This window comes from Acomys minous (assembly GCF_964271855.1).
Source record: "Acomys minous genome assembly, chromosome: 2".
Lineage (NCBI taxonomy): Eukaryota > Metazoa > Chordata > Mammalia > Rodentia > Muridae > Acomys > Acomys minous.
In genome coordinates, this window is record NC_140484.1 from 3347620 (window position 1) to 3373230 (window position 25611).

Consider the following 25611-nt stretch of genomic DNA (forward strand, 5'->3'; position numbering starts at 1 on the left):
CACAAGAGAAATAAACGAATTTGAATAATATCAAGTATGAACTCAGAAGTGATACCAATACCTCTGTGTGGCTTCCTGTTGGTGTTGGGTACTGACAGGCTGTAAGAGGTAGAAGGCCAACTGTGTCTATGAAGTCACCAAGTGGTGACTTCCTAGTCTTTAAGAGTGCTTCAATTAAAACTTATATAGTTGAGAAAGTCCTAAATTACATCCCAGCCTACAGGGTAAAATAAATCAAATAGGAAAAAAGATGACAGCTTCCAAGAACACTGCCACCCAGTGCAGATAGGAACTACACCCAGTGCACCCGGTGCAGACAGGAGCTACACCCAGTGGACAATGAGAATTAGCGGCAGCATTAAAATGTCACTGTCATATTTCCAGTTAACTTGTTTCCTTAAACAATCAAGACCTTTCAGGTTGAGAAACATTTGCTATTCCATTTTAGACAACAGAGAAAAAATATTGTTTAAAAAAATCCCTAAACAATTCCTATCATTTCTATAAGCATTTACTGAGATGTTTTATCAAATATCCCAAAAGCACTAACAAAAACCCTTAGGTTCTACAAGTGTGAAAAGACTGAGATTTGGAGGAGCGAGGTGACCTACTTAAGATGGTACAAAGGGCTAAGATTGGAGCCAAGCTGTGTCTATAAATGGTTCCCCTAACACTGGCCCAATTGTGTTTGCCATCAGAAGTCTCCAAATTAAGGAGGTGAAAAATCATGACACAGTGTTTGAGAGGCGGCCCCAGAATGACGACTGAGCGGAAGCTGGCCCACTCACCCACACACTCACTCACTCACTCACTCACCCACTCACCCACTCACTCACCCACTCACTCACCCACTCACTCACCCACTCACTCACTCACTCACTCACCCACTCACCCACTCACTCACCCACTCACTCACCCACTCACCCACCCACCCACTCACCCACCCACTCACTCACCCACTCACTCACTCACTCACCCACTCACTCACTCACTCACCCACTCACTCACCCACTCACTCACTCACCCACTCACTCACTCACCCACTCACTCACCCACTCACCCACCCACCCACTCACTCACTCACTCACCCACTCACTCACCCACTCACTCACTCACTCACTCACTCACCCACTCACTCACCCACTCACTCACCCACTCACTCACCCACTCACTCACCCACTGACTCACCCACTCACTCACTCACCCACTCACTCACTCACCCACTCACTCACCCACTCACCCACCCACCCACTCACTCACTCACTCACCCACTCACTCACCCACTCACCCACCCACTCACCCACTCACTCACCCACTCACTCACCCACTCACTCACTCACTCACTCACCCACTCACTCACTCACCCACTCACTCACTCACTCACTCACTCACCCACTCACTCACTCACTCACTCACCCACTCACTCACTCACTCACTCACCCACTCACTCACCCACTCACTCACCCACTCACTCACTCACTCACTCACTCACCCACTCACTCACTCACTCACTCACCCACTCACTCACCCACTCACTCACCCACTCACTCACTCACCCACTCACTCACCCACTCACTCACTCACCCACTCACTCACTCACCCACTCACTCACTCACTCACCCACTCACTCACCCACTCACTCACCCACTCACTCACCCACTCACTCACTCACTCACCCACTCACTCACCCACTCACTCACCCACTCACTCACTCACTCACTCACCCACTCACTCACTCACTCACCCACTCACTCACTCACTCACTCACTCACCCACTCACCCACTCACTCACCCACTCACCCACCCACCCACTCACCCACTCACCCACTCACTCACTCACCCACCCACTTACTCACTCACCCACTCACCCACTCACCCACTCACCCACCCACTCACTCACTCACTCACTCACCCACTCACTCACTCACTCACTCACTCTCTCACTCACCCACTCTCTCACTCACTCACTCACTTACTCACTCACCCACTCACTCACTCACCCACTCACTCACCCACTCACTCACCCACTCACTCACCCACTTACTCACTCACCCACTCACTCACCCACTCACTCACCCACTCACTCACCCACTCACTCACCCACTCACTCACTCACCCACTCACTCACCCACTCACTCACCCACTCACTCACCCACTCACCCACTCACTCACCCACCCACTCACTCACTCACTCACCCACTCACTCACCCACTCACTCACCCACTCACTCACTCACTCACCCACTCACTCACCCACTCACTCACCCACTCACTCACTCACTCACTCACTCACCCACTCACTCACCCACTCACTCACTCACTCACTCACTCACCCACTCACTCACCCACTCACTCACTCACTCACTCACCCACTCACTCACCCACTCACTCACCCACTCACTCACCCACTCACTCACTCACCCACTCACCCACTCACTCACCCACTCACTCACCCACTCACTCACTCACTCACTCACTCACCCACTCACTCACCCACTCACTCACCCACTCACTCACCCACTCACTCACCCACTCACTCACTCACCCACTCACTCACTCACTCACTCACCCACCCACTCACCCACCCACTCACTCACCCACTCACTCACTCACCCACTCACTCACCCACTCACTCACTCACCCACTCACTCACTCACTCACTCACCCACTCACTCACTCACCCACTCACTCACCCACTCACTCACTCACTCACTCACTCACTCACCCACTCACTCACTCACTCACTCACCCACTCACTCACCCACTCACCCACTCACTCACTCACTCACTCACTCACCCACTCACTCACCCACTCACTCACCCACTCACTCACTCACTCACTCACCCACTCACTCACCCACTCACTCACTCACTCACTCACCCACTCACTCACTCACTCACCCACTCACTCACCCACTCACTCACCCACTCACTCACCCACTCACTCACTCACCCACTCACTCACTCACCCACTCACTCACTCACTCACTCACTCACCCACTCACTCACCCACTCACTCACCCACTCACTCACCCACTCACTCACTCACTCACCCACTCACTCACCCACTCACTCACCCACTCACTCACCCACTCACTCACCCACTCACTCACTCACTCACCCACTCACTCACTCACCCACTCACTCACCCACTCACTCACCCACTCACCCACCCACCCACTCACCCACTCACCCACTCACTCACTCACTCACTCACCCACCCACTTACTCACTCACCCACTCACCCACTCACCCACTCACCCACCCACTCACCCACTCACTCACTCACTCACTCACCCACTCACTCACTCACTCACTCACTCACTCTCTCACTCACCCACTCTCTCACTCACTCACTCACTTACTCACTCACCCACTCACTCACTCACCCACTCACTCACCCACTCACTCACCCACTCACTCACCCACTTACTCACTCACCCACTTACTCACTCACCCACTCACTCACCCACTCACTCACCCACTCACTCACCCACTCACTCACCCACTTACTCACTCACCCACTTACTCACTCACCCACTCACTCACCCACTTACTCACTCACCCACTCACTCACCCACTTACTCACTCACCCACTCACTCACCCACTCACTCACCCACTCACTCACCCACTTACTCACTCACCCACTCACTCACTCACCCACTCACTCACCCACTCACTCACCCACTCACTCACCCACTCACTCACCCACTTACTCACTCACCCACTCACTCACCCACTCACTCACCCACTCACCCACTCACTCACCCACTCACTCACCCACTCACTCACTCACTCACTCACCCACTCACTCACTCACTCACTCACCCACTCACTCACCCACTCACTCACCCACTCACTCACTCACCCACTCACTCACCCACTCACTCACCCACCCACTCACTCACTCACTCACTCACTCACCCACTCACTCACCCACTCACCCACCCACCCACTCACCCACTCACTCACTCACTCACTCACTCACCCACCCACTCACCCACCCACTCACTCACCCACTCACTCACTCACCCACTCACTCACCCACTCACTCACTCACCCACTCACTCACTCACTCACTCACCCACTCACTCACCCACTCACTCACCCACTCACTCACCCACTCACTCACCCACTCACTCACCCACTCACTCACTCACTCACTCACCCACTCACTCACTCACTCACTCACCCACTCACTCACCCACTCACTCACTCACCCACTCACTCACCCACTCACCCACTCACCCACTCACTCACTCACCCACCCACTCACCCACTCACTCACTCACTCACTCACCCACTCACTCACCCACTTACCCACTTACTCACCCACACACTCACCCACTCACTCACTCACCCACTCACTCACCCACTCACTCACCCACTCACTCACCCACTCACTCACCCACTCACTCACTCACTCACTCACCCACTCACTCACCCACTCACTCACCCACTCACTCACTCACTCACTCACTCACCCACTCACTCACTTACCCACTCACCCACTTACTCACTCACCCACTCACTCACTCACCCACTCACTCACTCACCCACTCACTCACTCACCCACTCACTCACCCACTTACTCACTCACCCACTCACTCACCCACTTACTCATTCACCCACTCACTCACCCACTCACTCATTCACCCACTCACTCACTCACCCACTCACTCACCCACTCACTCACCCACTCACTCACCCACTCACTCACCCACTTACTCACTCACCCACTCACCCACTCACTCACTCACCCACTCACCCACCCACTCACCCACTCACTCACCCACTCACTCACTCACTCACTCACCCACTCACTCACTCACTCACTCACTCACCCACTCACTCCCCCACTCACTCACCCACTCACTCACCCACTCACTCACTCACCCACTCACTCACTCACCCACTCACTCACTCACTCACTCACCCACTCACCCACCCACTCACCCACTCACTCACCCACTCACTCACTCACTCACCCACTCACTCACTCACTCACCCACTCACTCACCCACTCACTCACCCACTTACTCACCCACTCACTCACCCACTCACTCACTCACCCACTCACTCACCCACTCACTCACCCACTCACTCACCCACTCACTCACTCACTCACTCACCCACTCACTCACCCACTCACTCACCCACTCACTCACTCACTCACTCACTCACTCACCCACTCACTCACTTACCCACTCACCCACTCACTCACTCACCCACTCACTCACTCACCCACTCACTCACCCACTTACTCACTCACCCACTCACTCACCCACTCACTCATTCACCCACTCACTCACTCACCCACTTACTCACCCACTCACTCACCCACTCACTCACCCACTCACTCACCCACTCACTCACCCACTTACTCACTCACCCACTCACTCACTCACCCACTCACCCACTCACTCACTCACCCACTCACCCACTCACTCACCCACTCACTCACTCACTCACTCACCCACTCACTCACTCACTCACTCACTCACCCACTCACTCCCCCACTCACTCCCCCACTCACTCACCCACTCACTCACTCACCCACTCACTCACTCACCCACTCACTCACTCACTCACCCACTCACCCACTCACTCACTCACTCACCCACTCACTCACCCACTCACTCACTCACTCACCCACTCACTCACCCACTCACTCACTCACTCACCCACTCACTCACCCACTCACTCACTCACTCACTCACTCACTCACCCACTCACTCACCCACTCACTCACCCACTCACTCACTCACTCACTCACCCACTCACTCACCCACTCACTCACTCACTCACCCACTCACTCACTCACCCACTCACTCACTCACTCACTCACCCACTCACTCACCCACTCACTCACCCACTCACTCACTCACTCACCCACTCACTCACTCACTCACCCACTCACTCACCCACTCACTCACCCACTTACTCACCCACTCACTCACTCACTCACCCACCCACTCACTCACTCACTCACTCACTCACTCACCCACTCACTCACTCACTCACCCACTCACTCACTCACTCACCCACTCACTCACCCACTCACTCACCCACTTACTCACCCACTCACTCACTCACTCACCCACTCACTCACCCACTCACCCACTCACTCACTCACCCACTCACTCACGCACTCACTCACTCACCCACTCACTCACTCACATGCTCACCCAGGACCTGGCCGGAAACAGCAGCAGAAAGGGGACGCCAACTGGAGGACCTCAGTAAACATGAGCTTGTTTAAAGTTTAGTGGTGGCCTTCTAAAAGAATAAATTAACACACTTCAAAATATTCTGTCCATGTGTTGGCTTAACAATAAGATTATTTTAAACTATCTAATTTACATTTCATTACTAGAAGGAATTTCAATGACAAAGAGCCCATGGAACATATTTGATCGCACATAATGATTAGAATATTGTAAGTCACTTTGTCTATGGGGCAGCATAATAAAGAGTCATCTCTACCAAACGGTGCACACGGAACGAGCTTTCTTTTCATTAATAAAAGAGCTACTGAACTTAAATATATGCAGGCAGATTCAGAAGCTCCAAGCTTTAAATATTTAAATAATTTATATGTGCATTCCCTGCAATTCTCACGCATAATTGAACTTTCTAGTATATGGTCAATCCACACTATTTTGCATCAGGTGTTTTTACTTTAATACACGAAATAACGCTCACTTGGGCTGGTGAGATGGCTCAGCAATTAATAGCTGCTCTTCAGCTGGGCCGAGTTCAACCCCCAGCACCCACATGGCAGCTTACAACTGTCTGTAACTCCAGTTCGTGAGGATCCAGCACCCTCACACACACAAGCGTGCAGGCAAAACACCAATGCATATAAAACAAAAATAAATAAGTTATTTTAAAAACCCAATTCTCATTCAATTGTAACTTCTAGTGTTTTGTTTAAAAAAAAACACTGAATGTGTTGTTATCCTTAAAATTTCTTATATTCTAAGGAACAAAAGTATAAAACATAAATATTTCAAAATGCTTCCTCAAGTTTCAGCTTTAAGGGCAATGCTTATAGTATGAATGGATTTCCTACAACTGTGATGGGTAAATATGCTGAAGGTATTGAGATTCAAACAATAGAATTAGCCAGGCACAGGCATGGTGGCGCACACCTTTAATCCCAGCCCTGGGAGGCAGAGACAGGTGGATGTCTGTGAGCTCAAGGCCAGCCTCATCTAAAAAGTAAGCCCAGGACAACCAGGCTACACAGAGAAACCCTGTCTCAAAAACCAAACAAAACCAAAAATTAGAATTACTGTACTCACGGACAAATATGCTTGTTTTTAGAGCAAAATGACTAATATGATACAGATTTTGAAAAGGAAAGATAAAGGAACAGAAGGTGAAAAGTGAAGAAAAGAAATTAATATCGTGAGCAGCAGGTGGAGATGGGCGATCACACATGTTATGTAGGGCCACTATGGGTGACTCAAAGAGAGAATAGAGGAAGACGGAGTTCAGTTCAGGGACAGTTAATGAAGACAGGAAATCCTTTCTCCAGAGAACCTGAGTTTCTAGTTAGTAAATGCACTCAGGAGTGAGCTGGCTAAAAGCTGGGAAAATCAGGCTCTGGGATTCTATTCATCCTGCAGTGTTCCCCTGGCTCACCAGCTCTCCTGTGCTTGGCTCCTTCAGCACCACAGCAAGCCTGCTGCCTAAGCCCAGGGACATCGCTTGCTCGCACATTTTGAAAAGTTTACTATCTGTCTCTTAACAGACAGTATTTGTAGACTCCAGTAAAGAAGATACAGGAAGCTAGGAACCGCGTAAACACCCGAGCAAGATAGCAGTAGGGAACAACTGCCTGGTGTTTGGGAGCAGGGCTGATTCACGCATTCCAAGAAGGAGGAACTATGGGTCCTTGATGGCCGTGTCAGCCCAGACAGAATGGTAGGAGGAGTGACACTCACACTGCACTGCGTTCTGAGGTTGTGTGCAGCAGTGTGGGCTGCTGGCAATCGGGCACCTCTAACGTCACCCCCACAGGACTAAATGACAGCAGGACATTGAGCATTTCCACAGCCAGTCTCAGGAACTCAGCCACGGCAGAACAACCATCACCAGCTGCCAAGATATGAAACACTTCCAACTGTCCCCGTGAACAACACGTGCTCTCCCTGCATATGAGCTGGGTCACCTTATAGGAGGACTTGTCCCTCCCCCTTCCCCACCTCTCCCAGAGACAGAGACCCCCTTAATCACACCTTCCACACGGGACCTGCAGCATGGCGTGACTTTGTGGATCCATCCTGTAGCTCTGCTGCATAAACCCCAACACTTGGTGCTGAAACTCTATAGGCTGTTCTGGCACCATTACCGCTATTGGTGGTTACGCTCCGGAGGTCACGCTGTTGGGACCTTATTTCTGCTCCTGAGGTCATGCTGTTGGGACCTTACTTTACTTCCGCTGCTGGGGCCACGCTGTTGGGACCTTACTTCCGCTGCTGGGGTCACGCCGCTGGGACCCAGGCTACCTGCTCACAGGCCCACTTTCCTGCTGCCGGATCGCTACACTCCTACACACAACAGCAGCCTCGTTGGTGAGCTCCCCTTCCTGGCCAGCATGAATGCTTCCCTAGGCCCAAGGTTGATCGTCTGGCGTCACCCTTGTGCCTTCTGAAGTGAGGAAAACCCAACCACAGCCTGCTACCAACACGGCTGTCTCTCTTCCCTTCTCGAGCACCACTGAAATCCTGGTCTCTGGCCAGTGACTGACGAGTCTCTGGAGCAGTTCACCCACTTCTTCAAGTCAAACCTTGCTCTTGGGACGCCTAGGCAGGTCACTGACTCCTACTGTCCCGTGGGAACAGCCCGTTGGTTCATTCTTCCAGGGGCCTTGCTGGGATGCTTCCTGGAGAATTTCAGATCCCTGCGCTCACGCCCCTGATTTATAAACATCTAAGTTCACAAGCCTCTGCTACAAATCTTGGCCTCACTACTCCTTAAATAGCAAATCCAAATGGCTGCCTAACAGCCTGGCCCATTAAACCCCAGTGTTATTCGGGACCTTTTTAATTACTGCCAGTGATCAGGTAAATGGAAGGAGCTTCCCTTTGTTCAAGCTTTTTATTTCTTCTTCACTCCAAACCCTTCCTCTGTCCTTCCTGTCCCCCACTCAGCTCTTCCTAGCTACAAAGCCTCAAGAATCCTCTGTGACTTTTGACCCTGCTGAAGAACTGCCTACCTTTCCAGCCCCAAGCCACAGCTCCTCAGTCTCGCTCTAAGGAAAAACCCCCTTCTTCTCCCTACTCAGATGAAACCAACCTCAGTTCCTCCTTTGCTGGAGGCCGCTGCACAGGTGGCCTGGCTGGCCTGGTTAGGGTGCATGTTCCATCCTCAATAACTGAACTCTCTCAAATAGAAAAGTGGCTCGGATGCTACACTTCTGCTTCTTCTACTTTCATTAAAGAATTTCAATATATCACTCAATTCTGTAGTCTTATCTTCCATTTTACATGCATGTGTATGATTCTTACCAACAACCTACTACCTGAGGAGCGCAGGTGAGCGTGGGAGCAGGCTAGAATGCAGACAAAGTGAACCAATCCGACGCAGCACACCAGGACCCCGTGGAATTGTAACACCTCGGAGGGCATTCTAACTAGAGATCATTTGCGCCCTGCCTCCTGGCTGGTCTCTGTAAGGCTGCCCTCAAGCCAGTAACTTATGAAAAACTCCAGGAAGTCATTCAGGACAAAAAGGAAACCCCATCTTAATTTTTAGAGCACTTTACAAAGACCCTCTTATAATATACCAATCTAGACCCTGGAAATCCAGAGGGCAGGCAACTCATCATGACCTATTTCTTTTCCCGGGATTTCCCCAACATTAGGGCCAAGCTTAAGGGCTTGGAGAGAGGACCTCTAATGCCACAGGCTGAAGTCTCAGGGAAAAACCCTGCAGGCAAAAATACCAAATGCTGGCCAAGGCCGTCCGACAAGCTTAGGTGACTACCCAGGCTCCCTCACCTCCTACGGCTTGAGGACCACCAGGTCTCTGTTTCAAATGTTGGCAGTAGGGTCACTGGGCCTGGGCCTGCCCTAAGCCCTGCAAGCCACCAGAGCTGTGTCCAAAGGACATTGGGCTATTGGTTGCCCCAGTGTCCCTCGTAGCAAAGGGCCATCACTCCCAGATCACTCTCCAGCCAACCTCCTAGGCCTGGCCATGGGTGGCTGAAGGCGCCCAGGTTCCCGTGGCCTGACCACTGCCCTCCCATGGCCTGACCACTGCCCTCCCATGACCTGACCACTGCCCTCCCGTGGCCTGACCACTGCCCTCCTGTGGCCTGACCACTGCCCTCCCGTGGCCTGACCACTGCCCTCTCGTGGCCTGACCACTGCCCTCTCGTGACCTGACCACTGCCCTCTCATGGCCTGACCACTGCCCTCTCGTGACCTGACCACTGCCCTCTCGTGACCTGACCACTGCCCTCTCTGACAGGGAGCCCTGCATAGTCATCATGGTACCAGAGCGATGTCTCTCCTTTCTTCTGGACACCGGAACCACATACTCAGTCCTGACAGAGTTTGGGGACCCACCTCTCCTTCTTGTTTCCCTATTGTCGGGATAGGGGGACAGCCTTACCAACCTCGCCAAACCCCACCGCTCAATTACACTTTCAGGGATGTTCCCCTCACCCACCTTTGTTTAGTGGTGCCAACCTGTCCTGTCCCCTTATTGGGAAGGGACCTTCTAGTCAAAGTGACAGGCTCTATTTCCTTTGCTCCCCTCTTCGCTGGTCCCCAAGCTACCAGCAGCCTCTGTCTTCATTCTCCTAACAATCCACCCTACCAGTTCCAACACACCGTTTCCTTTGCTGGCCTCGGGTGGACCCCCAAGTCTAGGATCTCCAAAACCTCTCTATCGCTGAGCACCATCCTGCTGTTGCCATCCAGCTACAGGACCCTACCCAGTGTATCACCCAGGCTCAGTACCCTCTCCAGAGTCTCAGGAGACTTAAACCTGTTATCTCTGACCTGATCATTGCCCCACCTTATAAGAAAACCCGTCACCTCCCCCACCCCCACCCCGCTTCCCTGCCTACCCAGAGACAGTCGCTGTAACCCTCCCTTAATAAAACCTCCCACTGGGGCCTTTATGGATCGTCACACAGCTCCGCCGCCTAAATCCCAACGTGGGCTGCATCTTATGAGGAGCTAAGAAGACACCAATGGGCTGTACACATACAGGATGCTGTTTACAAAGTAACCTGAGAGCCCACAGCACTGACTCTATCTGGAACACCATCCTCCCCAACCCCAGTGAGAATAAACACCAGAGTCCCTGCAGGCCTGCGTGCTTCTGGAAATTATGAGCACAACCTTCCCTCTGAGTACAACATACCAATTTGCATATCAAAAACCCTAAGAAGTAAGGTCAGTTAAAAAAAAAATCATCCACAGATGTCAGGGTTCACTGTAACACACAGCACTTGCCAAAGCTGATTACATTTGGAATTCTTTTTATCTTAAGGACTTGCATTAGTATGTCACTTAACCGCTGATCTGGGGACTTAACTCTAGGCAAAGCCATCTGCAGTGCTTCTAGATTAGAAATCACACAAGGTAGAAATGTTTCCTTTTTCAGCACCATTTTAGCAAATCATTAACCAATATGATAATTAGTCAATAATGAATTGAACTGATTCAACGCTACAAGATTTAACTAATCCACAAGGTAAATGTGCTACTCATTTCATTAATTGGAGTCACTTTTAATTATGGAAAGAGAATGCAAACTGACTGTCTTCCTACTGAGTCCACTGGCACGAAGCAGTGTAAAAGATGCGCACACTGCACTGCAAGTCCAGTCCATCTGCTCTGCTCTGCTCTCCACAATGTGCATTCAAGAATGGAAATAAGAAGTAATTGACAAATGATCTGGCAGACAGACTGTATATACACACATGGACACAGACACAGACACACACACACACACACACACACACACACACACACACACACACACACGATTAATGAGTTAAAAGTCAACAAAAGCCAATTACCTGAAGAAGGTGACAAAAAACTGCACAAGATCCATGATTGTATTGTGTTGTGAAAACGCAATCTGAAAAATCAAAATATAAGAAAATTTGAGATTTACTGAGTTTGAATTCTTTAAAACATGGGGTGATGTTTCACAGTATTTATAAATATAATTCTAAATCAGCAGAACAGTTAGACTTAACATACTGTAAATAAAATGTGTGCTAACATAAAAATGTTACCTGGAATATCTAACATTATTAATGCTGACTGTTGAATATAGATTATAATAACAGGCAATTAAGACCTATCATGAAATTTCCAGAGATGTGAGCTATGAGTCCCATGTAACACACTGTGACATATGAAACTTGCAGGTGAACTTCCTGATCTAGTAATGAGCATGTTTTTAATTAACACAGTTGATAATTACTTGTTTGAAACTCAACTATATTCTAGGAAACCAGGAAAATACCTACCCCATGCATTTCATTGTACACACAGAAACAATGTTATTCCATTTTACAATTCTACATTAATAAGAAACAAACCACACAATGTGAACCCAGCACAGCAGCTAAAGTTGCTGCCACTTCATTGACTGGCTGTCCCAGGCCCTGCACCTCACTGACTGTCCTGGGCCCTGCACCTCACTGACTGACTGTCTCAGGCCCTGCACCTCACTGACTGTCCCAGGCCCTGCACCTCACTGACTGTCCCAGGCCCTGCACCTCACTGACTGTCCCGGGCCCTGCACCTCACTGTCTGTCCCAGGCCCTGCACCTCACTGACTGTCCTGGGCCCTGCACCTCACTGACTGTCTGTCCCAGGCTCTGCACCTCACTGACTGTCCCAGGCCCTGCACCTCACTGACTGTCCCAGGCCCTGCACCTCACTGACTGTCACAGGCCCTGCACCTCACTGACTGTCCCAGGCCCTGCACCTCACTGTCTGTCCCAGGCCCTGCACCTCACTGACTGTCCCGGGCCCTGCACCTCACTGACTGTCCCGGGCCTTGCACCTCACTGACTGTCCCAGGCCCTGCACCTCACTGACTGTCCCGGGCCCTGCACCTTACTGACTGTCCCAGGCCCTGCACCTCACTGACTGTCCCGGGCCTTGCACCTCACTGACTGTCCCAGGCCCTGCACCTCACTGACTGTCCCGGGCCCTGCACCTCACTGTCTGTCCCAGGCCCTGCACCTCACTGACTGTCCCGGGCCCTGCACCTCACTGACTGTCCCAGGCCCTGCACCTCACTGACTGTCCTGGGCCCTGCACCTCACTGTCTGTCCCAGGCCCTGCACCTCACTGACTGTCCTGGGCCCTGCACCTCACTGACTGTCTGTCCCAGGCCCTGCACCTCACTGACTGTCTGTCCCAGGCCCTGCACCTCACTGACTGTCCCAGGCCCTACACCTCACTGACTGTCACAGGCCCTGCACCTCACTGACTGTCCCAGGCCCTGCACCTCACTGACTGTCCCGGGCCCTACACCTCACTGACTGTCACAGGCCCTGCACCGCACTGACTGTCAGTCACAGGCCCTGCACCGTACTGACTGTCAGTCACAGGCCCTGCACCTCACTGACTGTCCTGGGCCCTGCACCTCACTGACTGTCTGTCCCAGGCCATGCACCTCACTGACTGTCCCAGGCCCTGCACCTCACTGACTGTCCCAGGCCCTGCACCTCACTGACTGTCACAGGCCCTGCACCTCACTGACTGTCCCGGGCCCTACACCTCACTGACTGTCACAGGCCCTGCACCGCACTGACTGTCAGTCACAGGCCCTGCACTGCACTGACTGTCAGTCACAGGCCCTGCACTGTAGCTTCTTTCTTCAGGAACCACACGTGCCACAGGCAACAGCGTAGCGGCTGAGTGGAGAGTAGTGACTAGGATGACACCACACTCAGCTGCTTCAGACATTTCAGAAAACTGTAGAGCTATGGGCCTCAGGTGTCCCCTGTTGAATGGTAATGAAGAAAGCATCTACATCATAGTGTGAGAGGAAAAGGAAAGAGAAATGAAAATGTAGTAAAAAATGATGTATACAGCAACATTGATGAACCCTAAACACGTCCCAGATTTCAGTGTGGCTTCAAAGGACAAAAATAGCAGGAGAGTTTGTCTGCTTGTTTGATTCTGTGTGTGGGCATGTGTGTATATGCATGTGTATATGTGTTTGTATACACACCTGTGTAAAAGTGTGCTCCTGTACATGTGAGTATGCAATGCATATATATGCATGTGGATGTGTGTCCTTGTACATGTGTGTGTAGTGCCTATATATGCATGTGAATGTGTGTGTATACATGTGTGTGAGCACACGCTATGATTAAACCCAAGCCTGTGAGCACTTGTGAGCACTCTTGGGTGAGGGCATTACCCCTAGCTGTAGCTGAATGTGCAGTCCCTACTTGGTATTTAAAAATTGATTGACTGATCGATTGATGATTTACACCTTAAGTCATTTGAGCAATTACTTAGGCTTCTGGCCTGCACATGTAAACTTAAATATAGTAACATTCATTCCCAGCAAGTTTCTAAGCAACTGCATTATAAAGAGTTTATACAGAATCTAAGGAAACATAATTAGTTTAAAGTGCCTACAGGAGGAAATATTTTAAAAGATGAAAGAAAAAAACTTTAAAAAATATATCTGAGTTTTTTATCCCCAGATAAGATTCTGGTAGAAATGTTGCTTATCAAACATTTTGTTCTATGTCTTAAATGTTAGGAAAACTCGAGATATAACAAATAAAAAGCATCTGAGCGACCTTCTGAATCATACTAAAGCAAAGGAGCGTGGTTTACGTAGGTTAGGAGATGACCCCGCACAGCACAGGGATGAGCTCTGAAAGGAGAAGCAGCTTGGGGAAACATCCCGCCAACAGCGCAATCGCCTGGGGAAAGGGGCCCCACCGCCTCGAGGCGGACCTGCCTCTCCTTGAGTGCGAGGAGAAGACTGCAAACCAAGACAAAGCAGCCCTGCGCGGAATAACTTAAATATGAGACGCCCAGTGAACTTCCTAGAATAGAAGTTAAATGCTACTTAGGGCCTCAGTGGGCCGTGGAATTCACAAACATGGAAAACAAACGAATGTCGGTATCTTTTGACGCATATGCACGGTTGGTGTTGTGTAGACTCTGGCAAGGAGAGTTCTGAGGCGCTGTGTCATCGGGACAGCAGGAGGCTGAGGGCAACCAGAAGGGCTAATCCCCCTTGTAAGGACTCCAAGTCTGCCAAGGGCCAGCGCCTCCCCCAGTGCTACAAGGGAGAGTAGGGGCTACAGACTGCACCCCAGGTTAGCCTTGATGTGAAAGCTGAAACCGAGCAAGCTTTGGGAAAACATCTCAATCTTTCTTATTTTGTCATTGACGGAAACTATACCTACCTCAAGTTTTGGACGCTTTAGTACTTTTCATCATAAACTTACCTTCTACAAATAATTTAGCCAAATGTTCATAACAATATAGACATTGCCACATATATCTTTGTTCATTTACCTTGATTATTCTCTTCTCAACTCTGCTGTCATATGGATCCCCACAGGGCAGGAAAACCACATGACAATTATTTACACCAGGTGGAATTAGAGTCTGAGCCTAAGTTTACTGTAATATTGTTTGTTTATTCCTAGTGCCCATGCGTCAATTGGAAACCCACGCCTTCTGTTAGTGAGTGACAGACATTCCCAAGTGATCACAGTGACCTTGGCACTGCAGGGGGCAATCAGCAGGAATGGTGTGCGAATATGTGACACTGCCACGCTCTCCTAGCTCCCTGCCTCTCCACCCCCCTGCCCCCCCCTGCCCCCCCACGCCCCGCCCACAGTTAGCACTGGGCATCCCTTGCTGTGTCTCTCTTCAGCCCACTCTGTTTCGGTTTGATTTTCGTGTCTTGTGGCCAATTCGACAATGTTGGCCTGACTTCAGTTTATTAAGTTGCTTTTTAAACTCCGTGTGCTATGAGCTGCTTGGAGCACAGTTTACAACTTTGTGAAGACCCCTCCTCGCTCTTAACTGCCACTGGGCTTGGCAAAGCTGCTCTGCTTTGTCTGTGGTGACTGTATCTGAGGGGTTCCCAGAGCATCCCTGTTGCTTCCCTGCTCCTCCTGAGGACACACTGGGGTCTCAACTTACATCTGCGGTTTACTCCTGCCTCCTGTGTTCTAGCACTCGTAAAAATACTGTATTGCTTAAATTGGCTGACAGTGTTGTCTTGTTTTGCAATCTAGATATTCTAACTCTCCAGATATATAAGTCAGGAACGTAAGAACTGTGCTAACAGGGTCCCATAGCAGATACTTAAAACCTTTCTGCTGATTGTTTCTTTTGTTACATTTGAAAATAGTTTTCATTAAATTTGACTTAAATCTAACATTGCCCCAAACTATGTTTCAATTATGAAAAATTAAGTTCCTTTGTATATTTAACATTCTCTGGTTTTTCAAATAATCTATGGATTATAAATTTCTTCAAATCTTCTATCTCTTGATTAATGTTTAGGTTTATGGCATTTTGAAAGTTCAGGCTGTGGTAAGTCTGTAAGTTCCTCAATGCACGCTACCCTTAGATTGCGTTGGTAGATCCTCAGTTGACCTCCCCGCACTACACTGGAACTCCATTTATAGGTGCATTTCCAGCTACCGTGTGCTCCACCAACAGCATGGGGAAGTCCTGCATATCCACCATCAGCCTCACACTAACACATAAAGGGGTTGACATATTTTTAATTAACAGGTGTCTAGGTAAAAGGAACAACCAATAATGCCATGATAAATTTAGGTGGGCACAGCACGTGACTCCAAGCCCACAGGTATGGAGTTTACCTGCCCTGTGTGGGCAAAAGGACTACAAACTTCAGAAGAAAACCCATGGCTTGAGGTAAGGCGCATATAAAAATATCTATATTTTTCAATAGCTGCCTGAAGAGATAGGAGGCAGGCTGTGGTGATTTGTACAGTGGCCATAGGCTTAAATATCTGAATGCGGAAACCAGGGAGCAGAAAGGTTTGACAAGGATGAGAAGGGATGGGAGGTGCAACTGTGTTGGCGGAGGTGTGGCCCTGAGAGTAGGCTCTGAGGCCACACCAGCCCTGCCCCCCACCTCTCTCTCTCTCTCTCTCTCTCTCTATCTATCTCTATCTCTATCTCTATCTCTATCTCTCTTGCTGTGCCTCAGCTTGTAAGCTATCAATGCCATGTTTGCCTGCATGCTGCCATGCTTCCTACCGTGATGGAGGTCATGGACTCACCCTGTGAAATTGTAAGTGGCCTCAGTTAAATGTTTTCTTTTATAAAAGTTGCCTTGGCCACGGCGCCTCTTCACAGTAACAGAACGCGAACGGAGACAGGACTGACTGGGCAACAGAAGGAGCCACAGCTCAAGGTGGAGGGAATGAAGTAGAAAAAGCACTGGCCAAAATAAATTACATATACGTATGAAATTTCAAACAACAATTACAAAAAAAAATTAAGAAGAAGGAGTGGGAAAGGCAATGCCAAACCAAAGTGATAAATCCATTAAGATAAGGACCCCGGGCTGGGAGCGATGGACTCTGCGTGCCCCCCTCCATCAAGTCTCTGCCTTGCTCCCTTAGAGCGTCTCTCGCTTCATCTCCTTTCCAGCCAGGCTGGCCAGAGGGGCCCCAGAAATCACCTTGCCCTTGACCCCACTTGTACTCTCATCACTGGGATTGTAGGAGTGGAGGCTTTATATGGGTGCTACAATTCAAACTCAAGTCCTGACCCTTGTGTGGCTAGTGCTCTCACCCAAGGAGCCATGTTCTCAGCTGGAAAACAGACTCAGCACACCTGGTTTGTGCTTAGCAAACAACAAACGCTACAGTGTGGCAAAGTGGCTCCTCCACAGCAGACTCAAGACTGCTGCACCCATTCTTAAAACATTTCTTCACCTGAGATTTTCTGTACAGAAGCCAATGGGAACTATTACCCCACTGTTGGACGCCACACTAAGAAAAAACATTAGATTGATTATGCAAATTGAAAAAATCAGGGATGATTTAGGAGAACTCAAATGCAATCCCAGGTAGACACTCAACCCCACCAGAATCCCCTTTGCTGTGATCTGAATGTGTCCCCAAGACGATGTGCTAGAAACATGAACCCTCAAACTTACACACTGACAGTATTTGGACATAGCGTCACAGAGTGACCCCCAAGATGGTATTGGTGGCTTTATGGGAAGAGGCAGCGTCTCTTGTTACATGATGTGTCCTGCCAGGATACAACACAACAGGAAGCTCCTTACCACATGCCATCACTCCCAGGACAGACTCCAAACTGCTAAAACCCTGAGAGAAATTTCCCTCACACATCCTCCAAATTGTAATATTCTGTCATAAAGCAGAGAATATATCAAGATCTTCTGAAGATGGCCACTCACAAGGTGTGGATTTTTCCCTGCAGTGACTGTCTCACCAAGGATCTAGCATGGTCAGGATCTAGTGCCCAGTTTGTGAATATACTGATTGCCAAGTTAGCATTCTTACAGGAGAAGGAGCCAACTGACTTCAATAATCATGCAGTGTATTGAAACGTCCTAAGTGCTTATGGAAGAAAGAACAGGAAAAAAAATCTATTTGCTGTATTTTCATGGCTGGGTTAAGAAATACTTTTATAAAACTGTCTCAAAGTAGACAAAATGCTGAGATTGGCCGGCACAAAAAAAGTTAACAGAAGAAATGTAATGTTGTATTAGATTCAAGTGTATCTGGCTGTTCTCACTTCTTCTCTAGCTGAAGCAGCACAAGGCAACTTCAAGGCCTTCCTGCCAAGAAAGGAGGGGCTGCAGGGGACGGAAATCCACTCTGCGCAGCTGGCTCCTGTGAGCTGACTGGGATCACCTGGGTTCCTCTGTAGTTGTCACACACTGTGGCGACACACAGAGTGGGTGCCTTCCTTCTTGCTCTGAGTAGCATGCAAGCCATTTCTATACTATAATCTTACATTATCTACTCCCCACTAAAATACAGGCTCCATAATAACCGTGTTTTATGCTTATTGTTATGGTGCTGATACATTTCCAAATGTATCAGGTACTTGCTATGGGAAAGGATCTAGTTACAGTTTCCAGAATCAATTCTATAGCAAAACTTAGCAGCATGGTATTCTTGGGGGTTTCGTTATTCATGTAAGGGACCTAAAAACGTAGCTACTATGACAAAAACATTTTAAATTATTTATGTTTATTTATAATATTGATATGTATTAAAAGTTGAAGCTATGGGAAGTATATATTCAAATGCAAAGCATCTATTTCTATTTAATAATACATTAATTTTAATTATAAAATACATAAAATCTCCTGAAACAAGATTTCACAAACATATTTTAACTACCCTGGCAGGTGCCTCCTTGCTTCAATACATCCCTCCTTCTTCCTTCCTTTTGACAAGCCTCACATAGCCCAGGCTACCCTCAGACAGTCTAAGTAGTTGAGAAGCTGAGGATAGCCCTGCACTCCTAATCACCCTGCCTCTACTTACCAAATACTAAGATTATCCGCATGCATACCTCACTCGGATCTAAAGTGCCATTTCTTTACATACAAAAGTAAATGTGATGATCACAATGAGTGAGCTAACCCAGAAGCAAAAAGACTCAAATGGTACAGACTCACGTATATCTGGACATGTCCCATGAAAGTCTTCACTTACCAGGAAAGTGGGTCAGAGGGGAGGACATCCTATTGGGACTCTAGGTGAGAGAAGCATGGGAGAATGGGGAAATAGAAGGATCCAGAGGGTCCTAGAAACCTACAAGAAGAACATTATGATGGGTGGATCTGGGCCCAGAGGTCCTGCTCAAACAATGGCACCAGCCAAGGACAATATGTGCAGTAAACTTCGAACCCCTACCCAGATCTAGCTGATGGACAGGACATTCTCCACAGTTGAGTGGAGAGTGGGTACTGATTTCCACACAAACTCTGGTGCCCCATATTTGACCACATCCCCTGGATGGGGAGGCCTGGTGGCACTCAGAGGAAGGATAGCAGGCTACCAAGAAGAGACTTGATACCCTATGAACACATACAGGGGGAGGAGGTCCCCTCAGTCACAGTCATAGGGGAGGGGAGTAGGGGGAACATGGGAGGGAGGGAGGAATGGGAGGATACAAGGGAGGGGATAACGAGATGTGATATGAATAAATTAATAAAATATTTTTTAAAAAGTAAGTGTGAGGCTTTAAGAGAACGACCGCTCAGCTGACAGTGTTTAAGAACAAAGAGACAATCCATAAGAATAAAATACTAAATCTGCAGTTGGCTCAAAAGCATTTCCTCGGGATATAGAATAGTATTAACCCTAAAATCTGTAAGTATCTAATTATAAAGATTTCTATTGACCGATGCCATAGCTAGAACACAGCACACTACAAATAATCAATATTTCCATTTACTTTCTGTGGTCATTCCAAAGAAAAATATTAGCTTTATACAAGTTACATATAGAATGTTTCAAAACATTAGCTAGTATAACTGCGCCTTTAAATCTCTTTTCCCTGTAACAACTTAATTAAAATCACCCAGTGACTATTCAGAGAAATATCATCCACGAGACTTGTTCCACTATGATTTTTACAATATCCTCAGTTGTCCGGCTGAATGACTGAACAGCGACTCTCCAAAAAGCTCCGCTGAAAGTCAGTGTGGCTAGTCACCCTACCACCTAAAGTGCGCATGCGTACTGAGCATGCCCAGACCCACAACAGGAAGTGGACATAGACGACATTTCGTGAATTCACTGTAGTCAATGGCCTCAATCATATGATCTGATTTAAAGAAGCTGTACAAAGTGTACTTGGGAAGAGAATTTTTCATGACATGATATTTATCTAAAATGTCAGAAATTTTTAAAGAAACAGCTCTTCCTTATAAAGGGCGCATTGATGTGTTTGTGCTAAATGTCAGCTTGCCATGCATAGGTAACTTCTGATACGATGCTGGAGATAAACAGGACGGAAATACAGCAGAAAGGGATTGCCGAAACTCTCAAGTTCATTAACACACTGAAGTAAGAGGCTGCTCCATGTTGCTGTTTAAATCGAGCCATTTGCGAGCGCTGACACAAAGACCGGAAGTTGGGGAACCAGCCAGACCCTAAGACGCACCGGGCTACTTACCATGCAGGAGATTTAAGAAACTGATACCTTATATTCCTATTTATTTTTAAAAGTGAGTATAAGATTTTAAAATGAATTATTGCTGATAAGATCAACTATGATGACCTATTCTAGGAGAGCAGACTTCTTGCCAATAATTTGTAGTGGCTCTTGATAAAACGGTGTGTATAACTTAGAAAATAATATTTTTTTAAAATGCTAAAATAGAAAACAGATCATCTAACAAGATCATTTTTCGGAAGTAAAACATAAGAAAAGGCACCCCAAGCAATGATGCATAAATATTACACAGATTAGTTTGATTATAAACATTTGAAGGCTATTTATAACATTGGATCGTTTGGATCGTATGAGGATCTGAGACATGACGTAGTGGAGTGCCGGTGGCTTTCCCAGGTTTAATGCACGCGGCTGCTTTCTTAGCCCCGACCCCAACAGCTACCATTCTCTGTCCAGTCAGAAGTTTCTCTGCTTGGCTGCGAACATCCTTGGCCTCTGCGCACTCCCTCATTCCCTGCTCACATTTCTCTGTTTCTCCATCACTTTACACTGGGACTCCAACCTTCTTAAAGCGCGCACAGCTATGTGCTAAATGGGGCCTGGTCTCTGCACTCTACTCTGGGTCTCTGGGTCTCTGTCTCTGTGTCTGTCTCTGTGTCGCTCTGTCTCTGTGTGCCTCTCTCTGTGTCGCTCTGTCTCCTCCCTCCCCTCTGGACTGTCTTGTCCCTGATGTTTTTCCCCCATGAGGCTTCGATCCAAGACTCATGCCTGCCCGCTCTGCATCCTCCCCCCACCTGCGGTTTTCTCTCGCTGCCTCTTTCTTCCCCAGGATAAACAGAGCTGCACATAGGAAGCTGCCCCCTAAACGCTGGGCTAAACACTAAATGCTCAGCTGCTGAGTGACTGATGCTGGTGACCTGGGGAAGCAGGTGATGTGGACCCCACGTGCACAGCCACAGCCTAAGAGTCCACGTGCACAGCCACGGCCTAAGACCCCACATATACAGCCACGGCCTAAGACCCCACATTCACAGCCACGGCCTAAGACCCCACATTCACAGCCACAGCCTAAGAGTCCACGTGCACAGCCACGGCCTAAGACCCCACATATACAGCCACGGCCTAAGACCCCACATTCACAGCCATGGCCTAAGACCCCACATTCACAGCCACGGCCTAAGACCCCACATTCACAGCCACGGCCTAAGACCCCACATTCACAGCCACAGCCTAAGAGTCCACGTGCACAGCCACGGCCTAAGACCCCACATTCACAGCCACGGCCTAAGACCCCACATTCACAGCCACGGCCTAAGACCCCACATTCATAGCCACAGCCTAAGACCCCACATTCACAGCCACGGCCTAAGACCCCACATTCACAGCCACGGCCTAAGACCCCACATTCACAGCCACGGCCTAAGACACCACATACACAGCCACGGCCTAAGACGCCACGTACATAGCCACAGCCTAAGACCCCACGTACACAGCCACGACCTAAGGCAAAATGCAGGGAAGCAAATGGGAATCTGTGAGGTCGCACAGCTGCTCCGGCTTTGAGCTGCCCCCTCAGCAGCTCATCACATACAGAGACCCCAGTTTACCTGAGTTCCCACTACACAAATATTGTTAGACATGGTACCGCGTGGTTACAATTCCTAGAAACTAGCAAAGAAGTCAGCGTCTTGATTTACACGCAGTCAATGAATAAATTTGAGTGATTCTTAGGAAAGCACAACTAAATTTTCCAAAGAGAAATTCCTCATTAAAAAATAAATTTGTATCTACATCAAAATCTCATCTATTTTGAGTTAATTTGTGGGGCATAAAATATCATGTAGTTAAAGGATATCCAAACTTGCATATATAAACATTTTGTACATATATATTATATAAGTATATATCATTTATTTACATAGTTATGGTAACTGTACACTTATAATATAAACATTATATATTTAAGTATATAAATACTAGAAATCTATAAAGTATTTAATTTTTAAATTAGTTCAGTATTCATGACATGTTAAGCATTCTCAACAAAATAACTTACCATATAATAATTACCCCCCCAAATGCCCATTTTAGATAGATTTCCTTACCAAAAGAAATGGCATAATAGTATTTAGATTTTATTACAACCAAAAATTATAAATGTGTAAAACTCAAGTTCAGAGGTCATAAAATTTTCATTTAAAAAATTGAAATCCTAGCTATTTGACAGCACTGAAAATTATATTACATCATATATGGTTCACAGGCAACTGAAACTGTCCATATGGTCTGAAAAATCTTTTTCAGCATGTGGTCCACAGTAAGTCCTTCCATAGAATGTTTCAGCAGGAACAGTAATAGGCAAGGGTGATAAAAATTGTCAGTCAATAACATCAGACAGATGCTTCAATTAATATATAATACTTAACATATTTCGCAATATGTATTTAAAATAGTGCGTAGAAGGCAGTATACGAGATGAAACGAGATGGCATCAAGCATTGTTGAAATTCAGATGTGTAATTAATTGAAAAATAAGTTATAAAGCATTTTGCTGTTTGAAGAAATTATTTTTATAAATCATGCATAATTTAGTGTTTCTGAAGGTTTTTAAAATTATACAGTTAGTACATGCACAAAAGCGCTGGTGATTGCAAGACCATGTAAGTAGCCCAGGCGGCATCATAGGTGAGACCTGTTCTGAGTCACCGTCCACAGCAGTACAGCCTCACGAAGTTGCCCTGGCTAGCCGTGAGCTACAGTAATCCAGTCTCCATCTCCCGGTGCCCACCACAGGCAGGATGCTGGGCCACGCCCAGCACATGACCAATCTCAGTCTCCCCGGTGCCCACCACAGGCAGGACGCTGGGCCACACCCAGCACATGACCAATCTCAGTCTCCTCGGTGCCCACCACAGGCAGGACGCTGGGCCTCGCCCAACACATGACCAATCTCAGTCTCCCCGGTGCCCATCACAGGCAGGATGCTGGGCCACGCCCAACACATGACCAATCTCAGTCTCCCCGGTTCCCACCACAGACAGGACGCTGGGCCACGCCCAGCACATGACCAATCTCAGTCTCCCCGGTTCCCACCACAGACAGGATGCTGGGCAATGCCCAGCACATGACCAATCTCAGTCTCTCCGGTGCCCATCACAGGCAGGATGCTGGGCAATGCCCAGCACATGACCAATCTCAGTCTCCCCGGTGCCCACCACAGACAGGATGCTGGGAAACACCTAGCACATGACCAATCTCAGTCTTCCCGGTGCCCATAACAGACAGGACGCTGGGACACACCCAGCACATGACCAATCTCATTCTCCCCGGTGCCCATCACAGACAGGATGCTGGGCCATGCCCAGCACATGACCAATGCGAACAGCAGCACCAGGAATTCCCTGAGAGAAAAACACATGCTGCTTCATTACAGCAAACATGCAGTGATGAACGGAAAATTCAAATATCTGAGAAGAATCTGGGTTAACACTTGTATTTCACAATGGGGAACCAGGGCCTTTCTGGCTTTGCTAGACCATGAAATTCTAGAGAATAAAAAGTATAGGTAAAACATAAAGCTAATATCAGTTCTTCCCTTAGACAAGGATGCTCTCATCTGACTCCCTGCCGTAGTTAAGGGCCTGCATTGGGCTGAAGGGTAGGATGTAGGTATTGCAACACTCAGCACCACGTATGGTTTTGTAGATGGCACTAAAAGGTGGCTCACAACACCCTTCACTGCACACCCAGGTGACCGGACACTTTTTTTTGGTCTTTGTGTGTGTGTGTGAAGAATACACAGGGTATGCATGTATATGTTCAGGTACATATTCATACACATAAAATTTAAAAAGTTTGAATCTTTAGAAAAGTCATCAAAAGGTCTCTCCATGTTCCCACAGTGTTTTTCTTTTGCCCCCATGATAAGATTAGGAATGTAAGTTTTAGAGGAAAAGACTATATAGGTAAAGTGTTGTATTACCCACATCGAATCCCAAGTGGGGACTTGAAAATATTTCATCTGAGGAGAAAAAAGAACTGAAACAAAACAAAACAAAAAGACTACACTGAATATAGGACACCATCAAGAACACCAGCATTTACAAAGGAAAAGAGGAGAAAAATACATGAAGAGAAGGAAACAGAAAATTCCCTGGCTGACTCAGACGTCAGGCACAGGAGACGAGAGGTCTCTCTCCAAACACATCCTGAGGAACACCCGAAAACCTTAGGGCATCGAGAAGACCTGCCCCGCACACCTGTGCGATCCCGCGTCCTGACCCTGCACTGCAGGGCAGTGTTGCACATAGGAAATGGGGAGACACTCAGGTGTGGAAAAACTGAGGGGCAGCCTGCAGAAATGAGCAAGTGACGAAGACTGCTCTAGAAAAACAGAAATAGGCAAAATGTAGGAGGGAGTTCAAGTTGA

The 25611-nt window shown here is 48.2% G+C and overlaps 1 protein-coding gene across 5 annotated transcripts in view; it reads right to left on the reverse strand.

Moving 5' to 3' along the window:
• The window catches only part of ATRNL1 (attractin like 1), a 566124-nt gene that overhangs the window by 375472 nt on the left and 165041 nt on the right, over nt 1-25611 (reverse strand). For all 5 annotated transcript variants that reach the window (XM_084800216.1, XM_084800215.1, XM_084800217.1 and 2 more), the window contains exon 25: nt 12047-12108. In XM_084800216.1, the coding sequence (XP_084656342.1) occupies nt 12047-12108 (62 nt within the window). The remainder of the gene's footprint in view (nt 1-12046; nt 12109-25611) is intronic.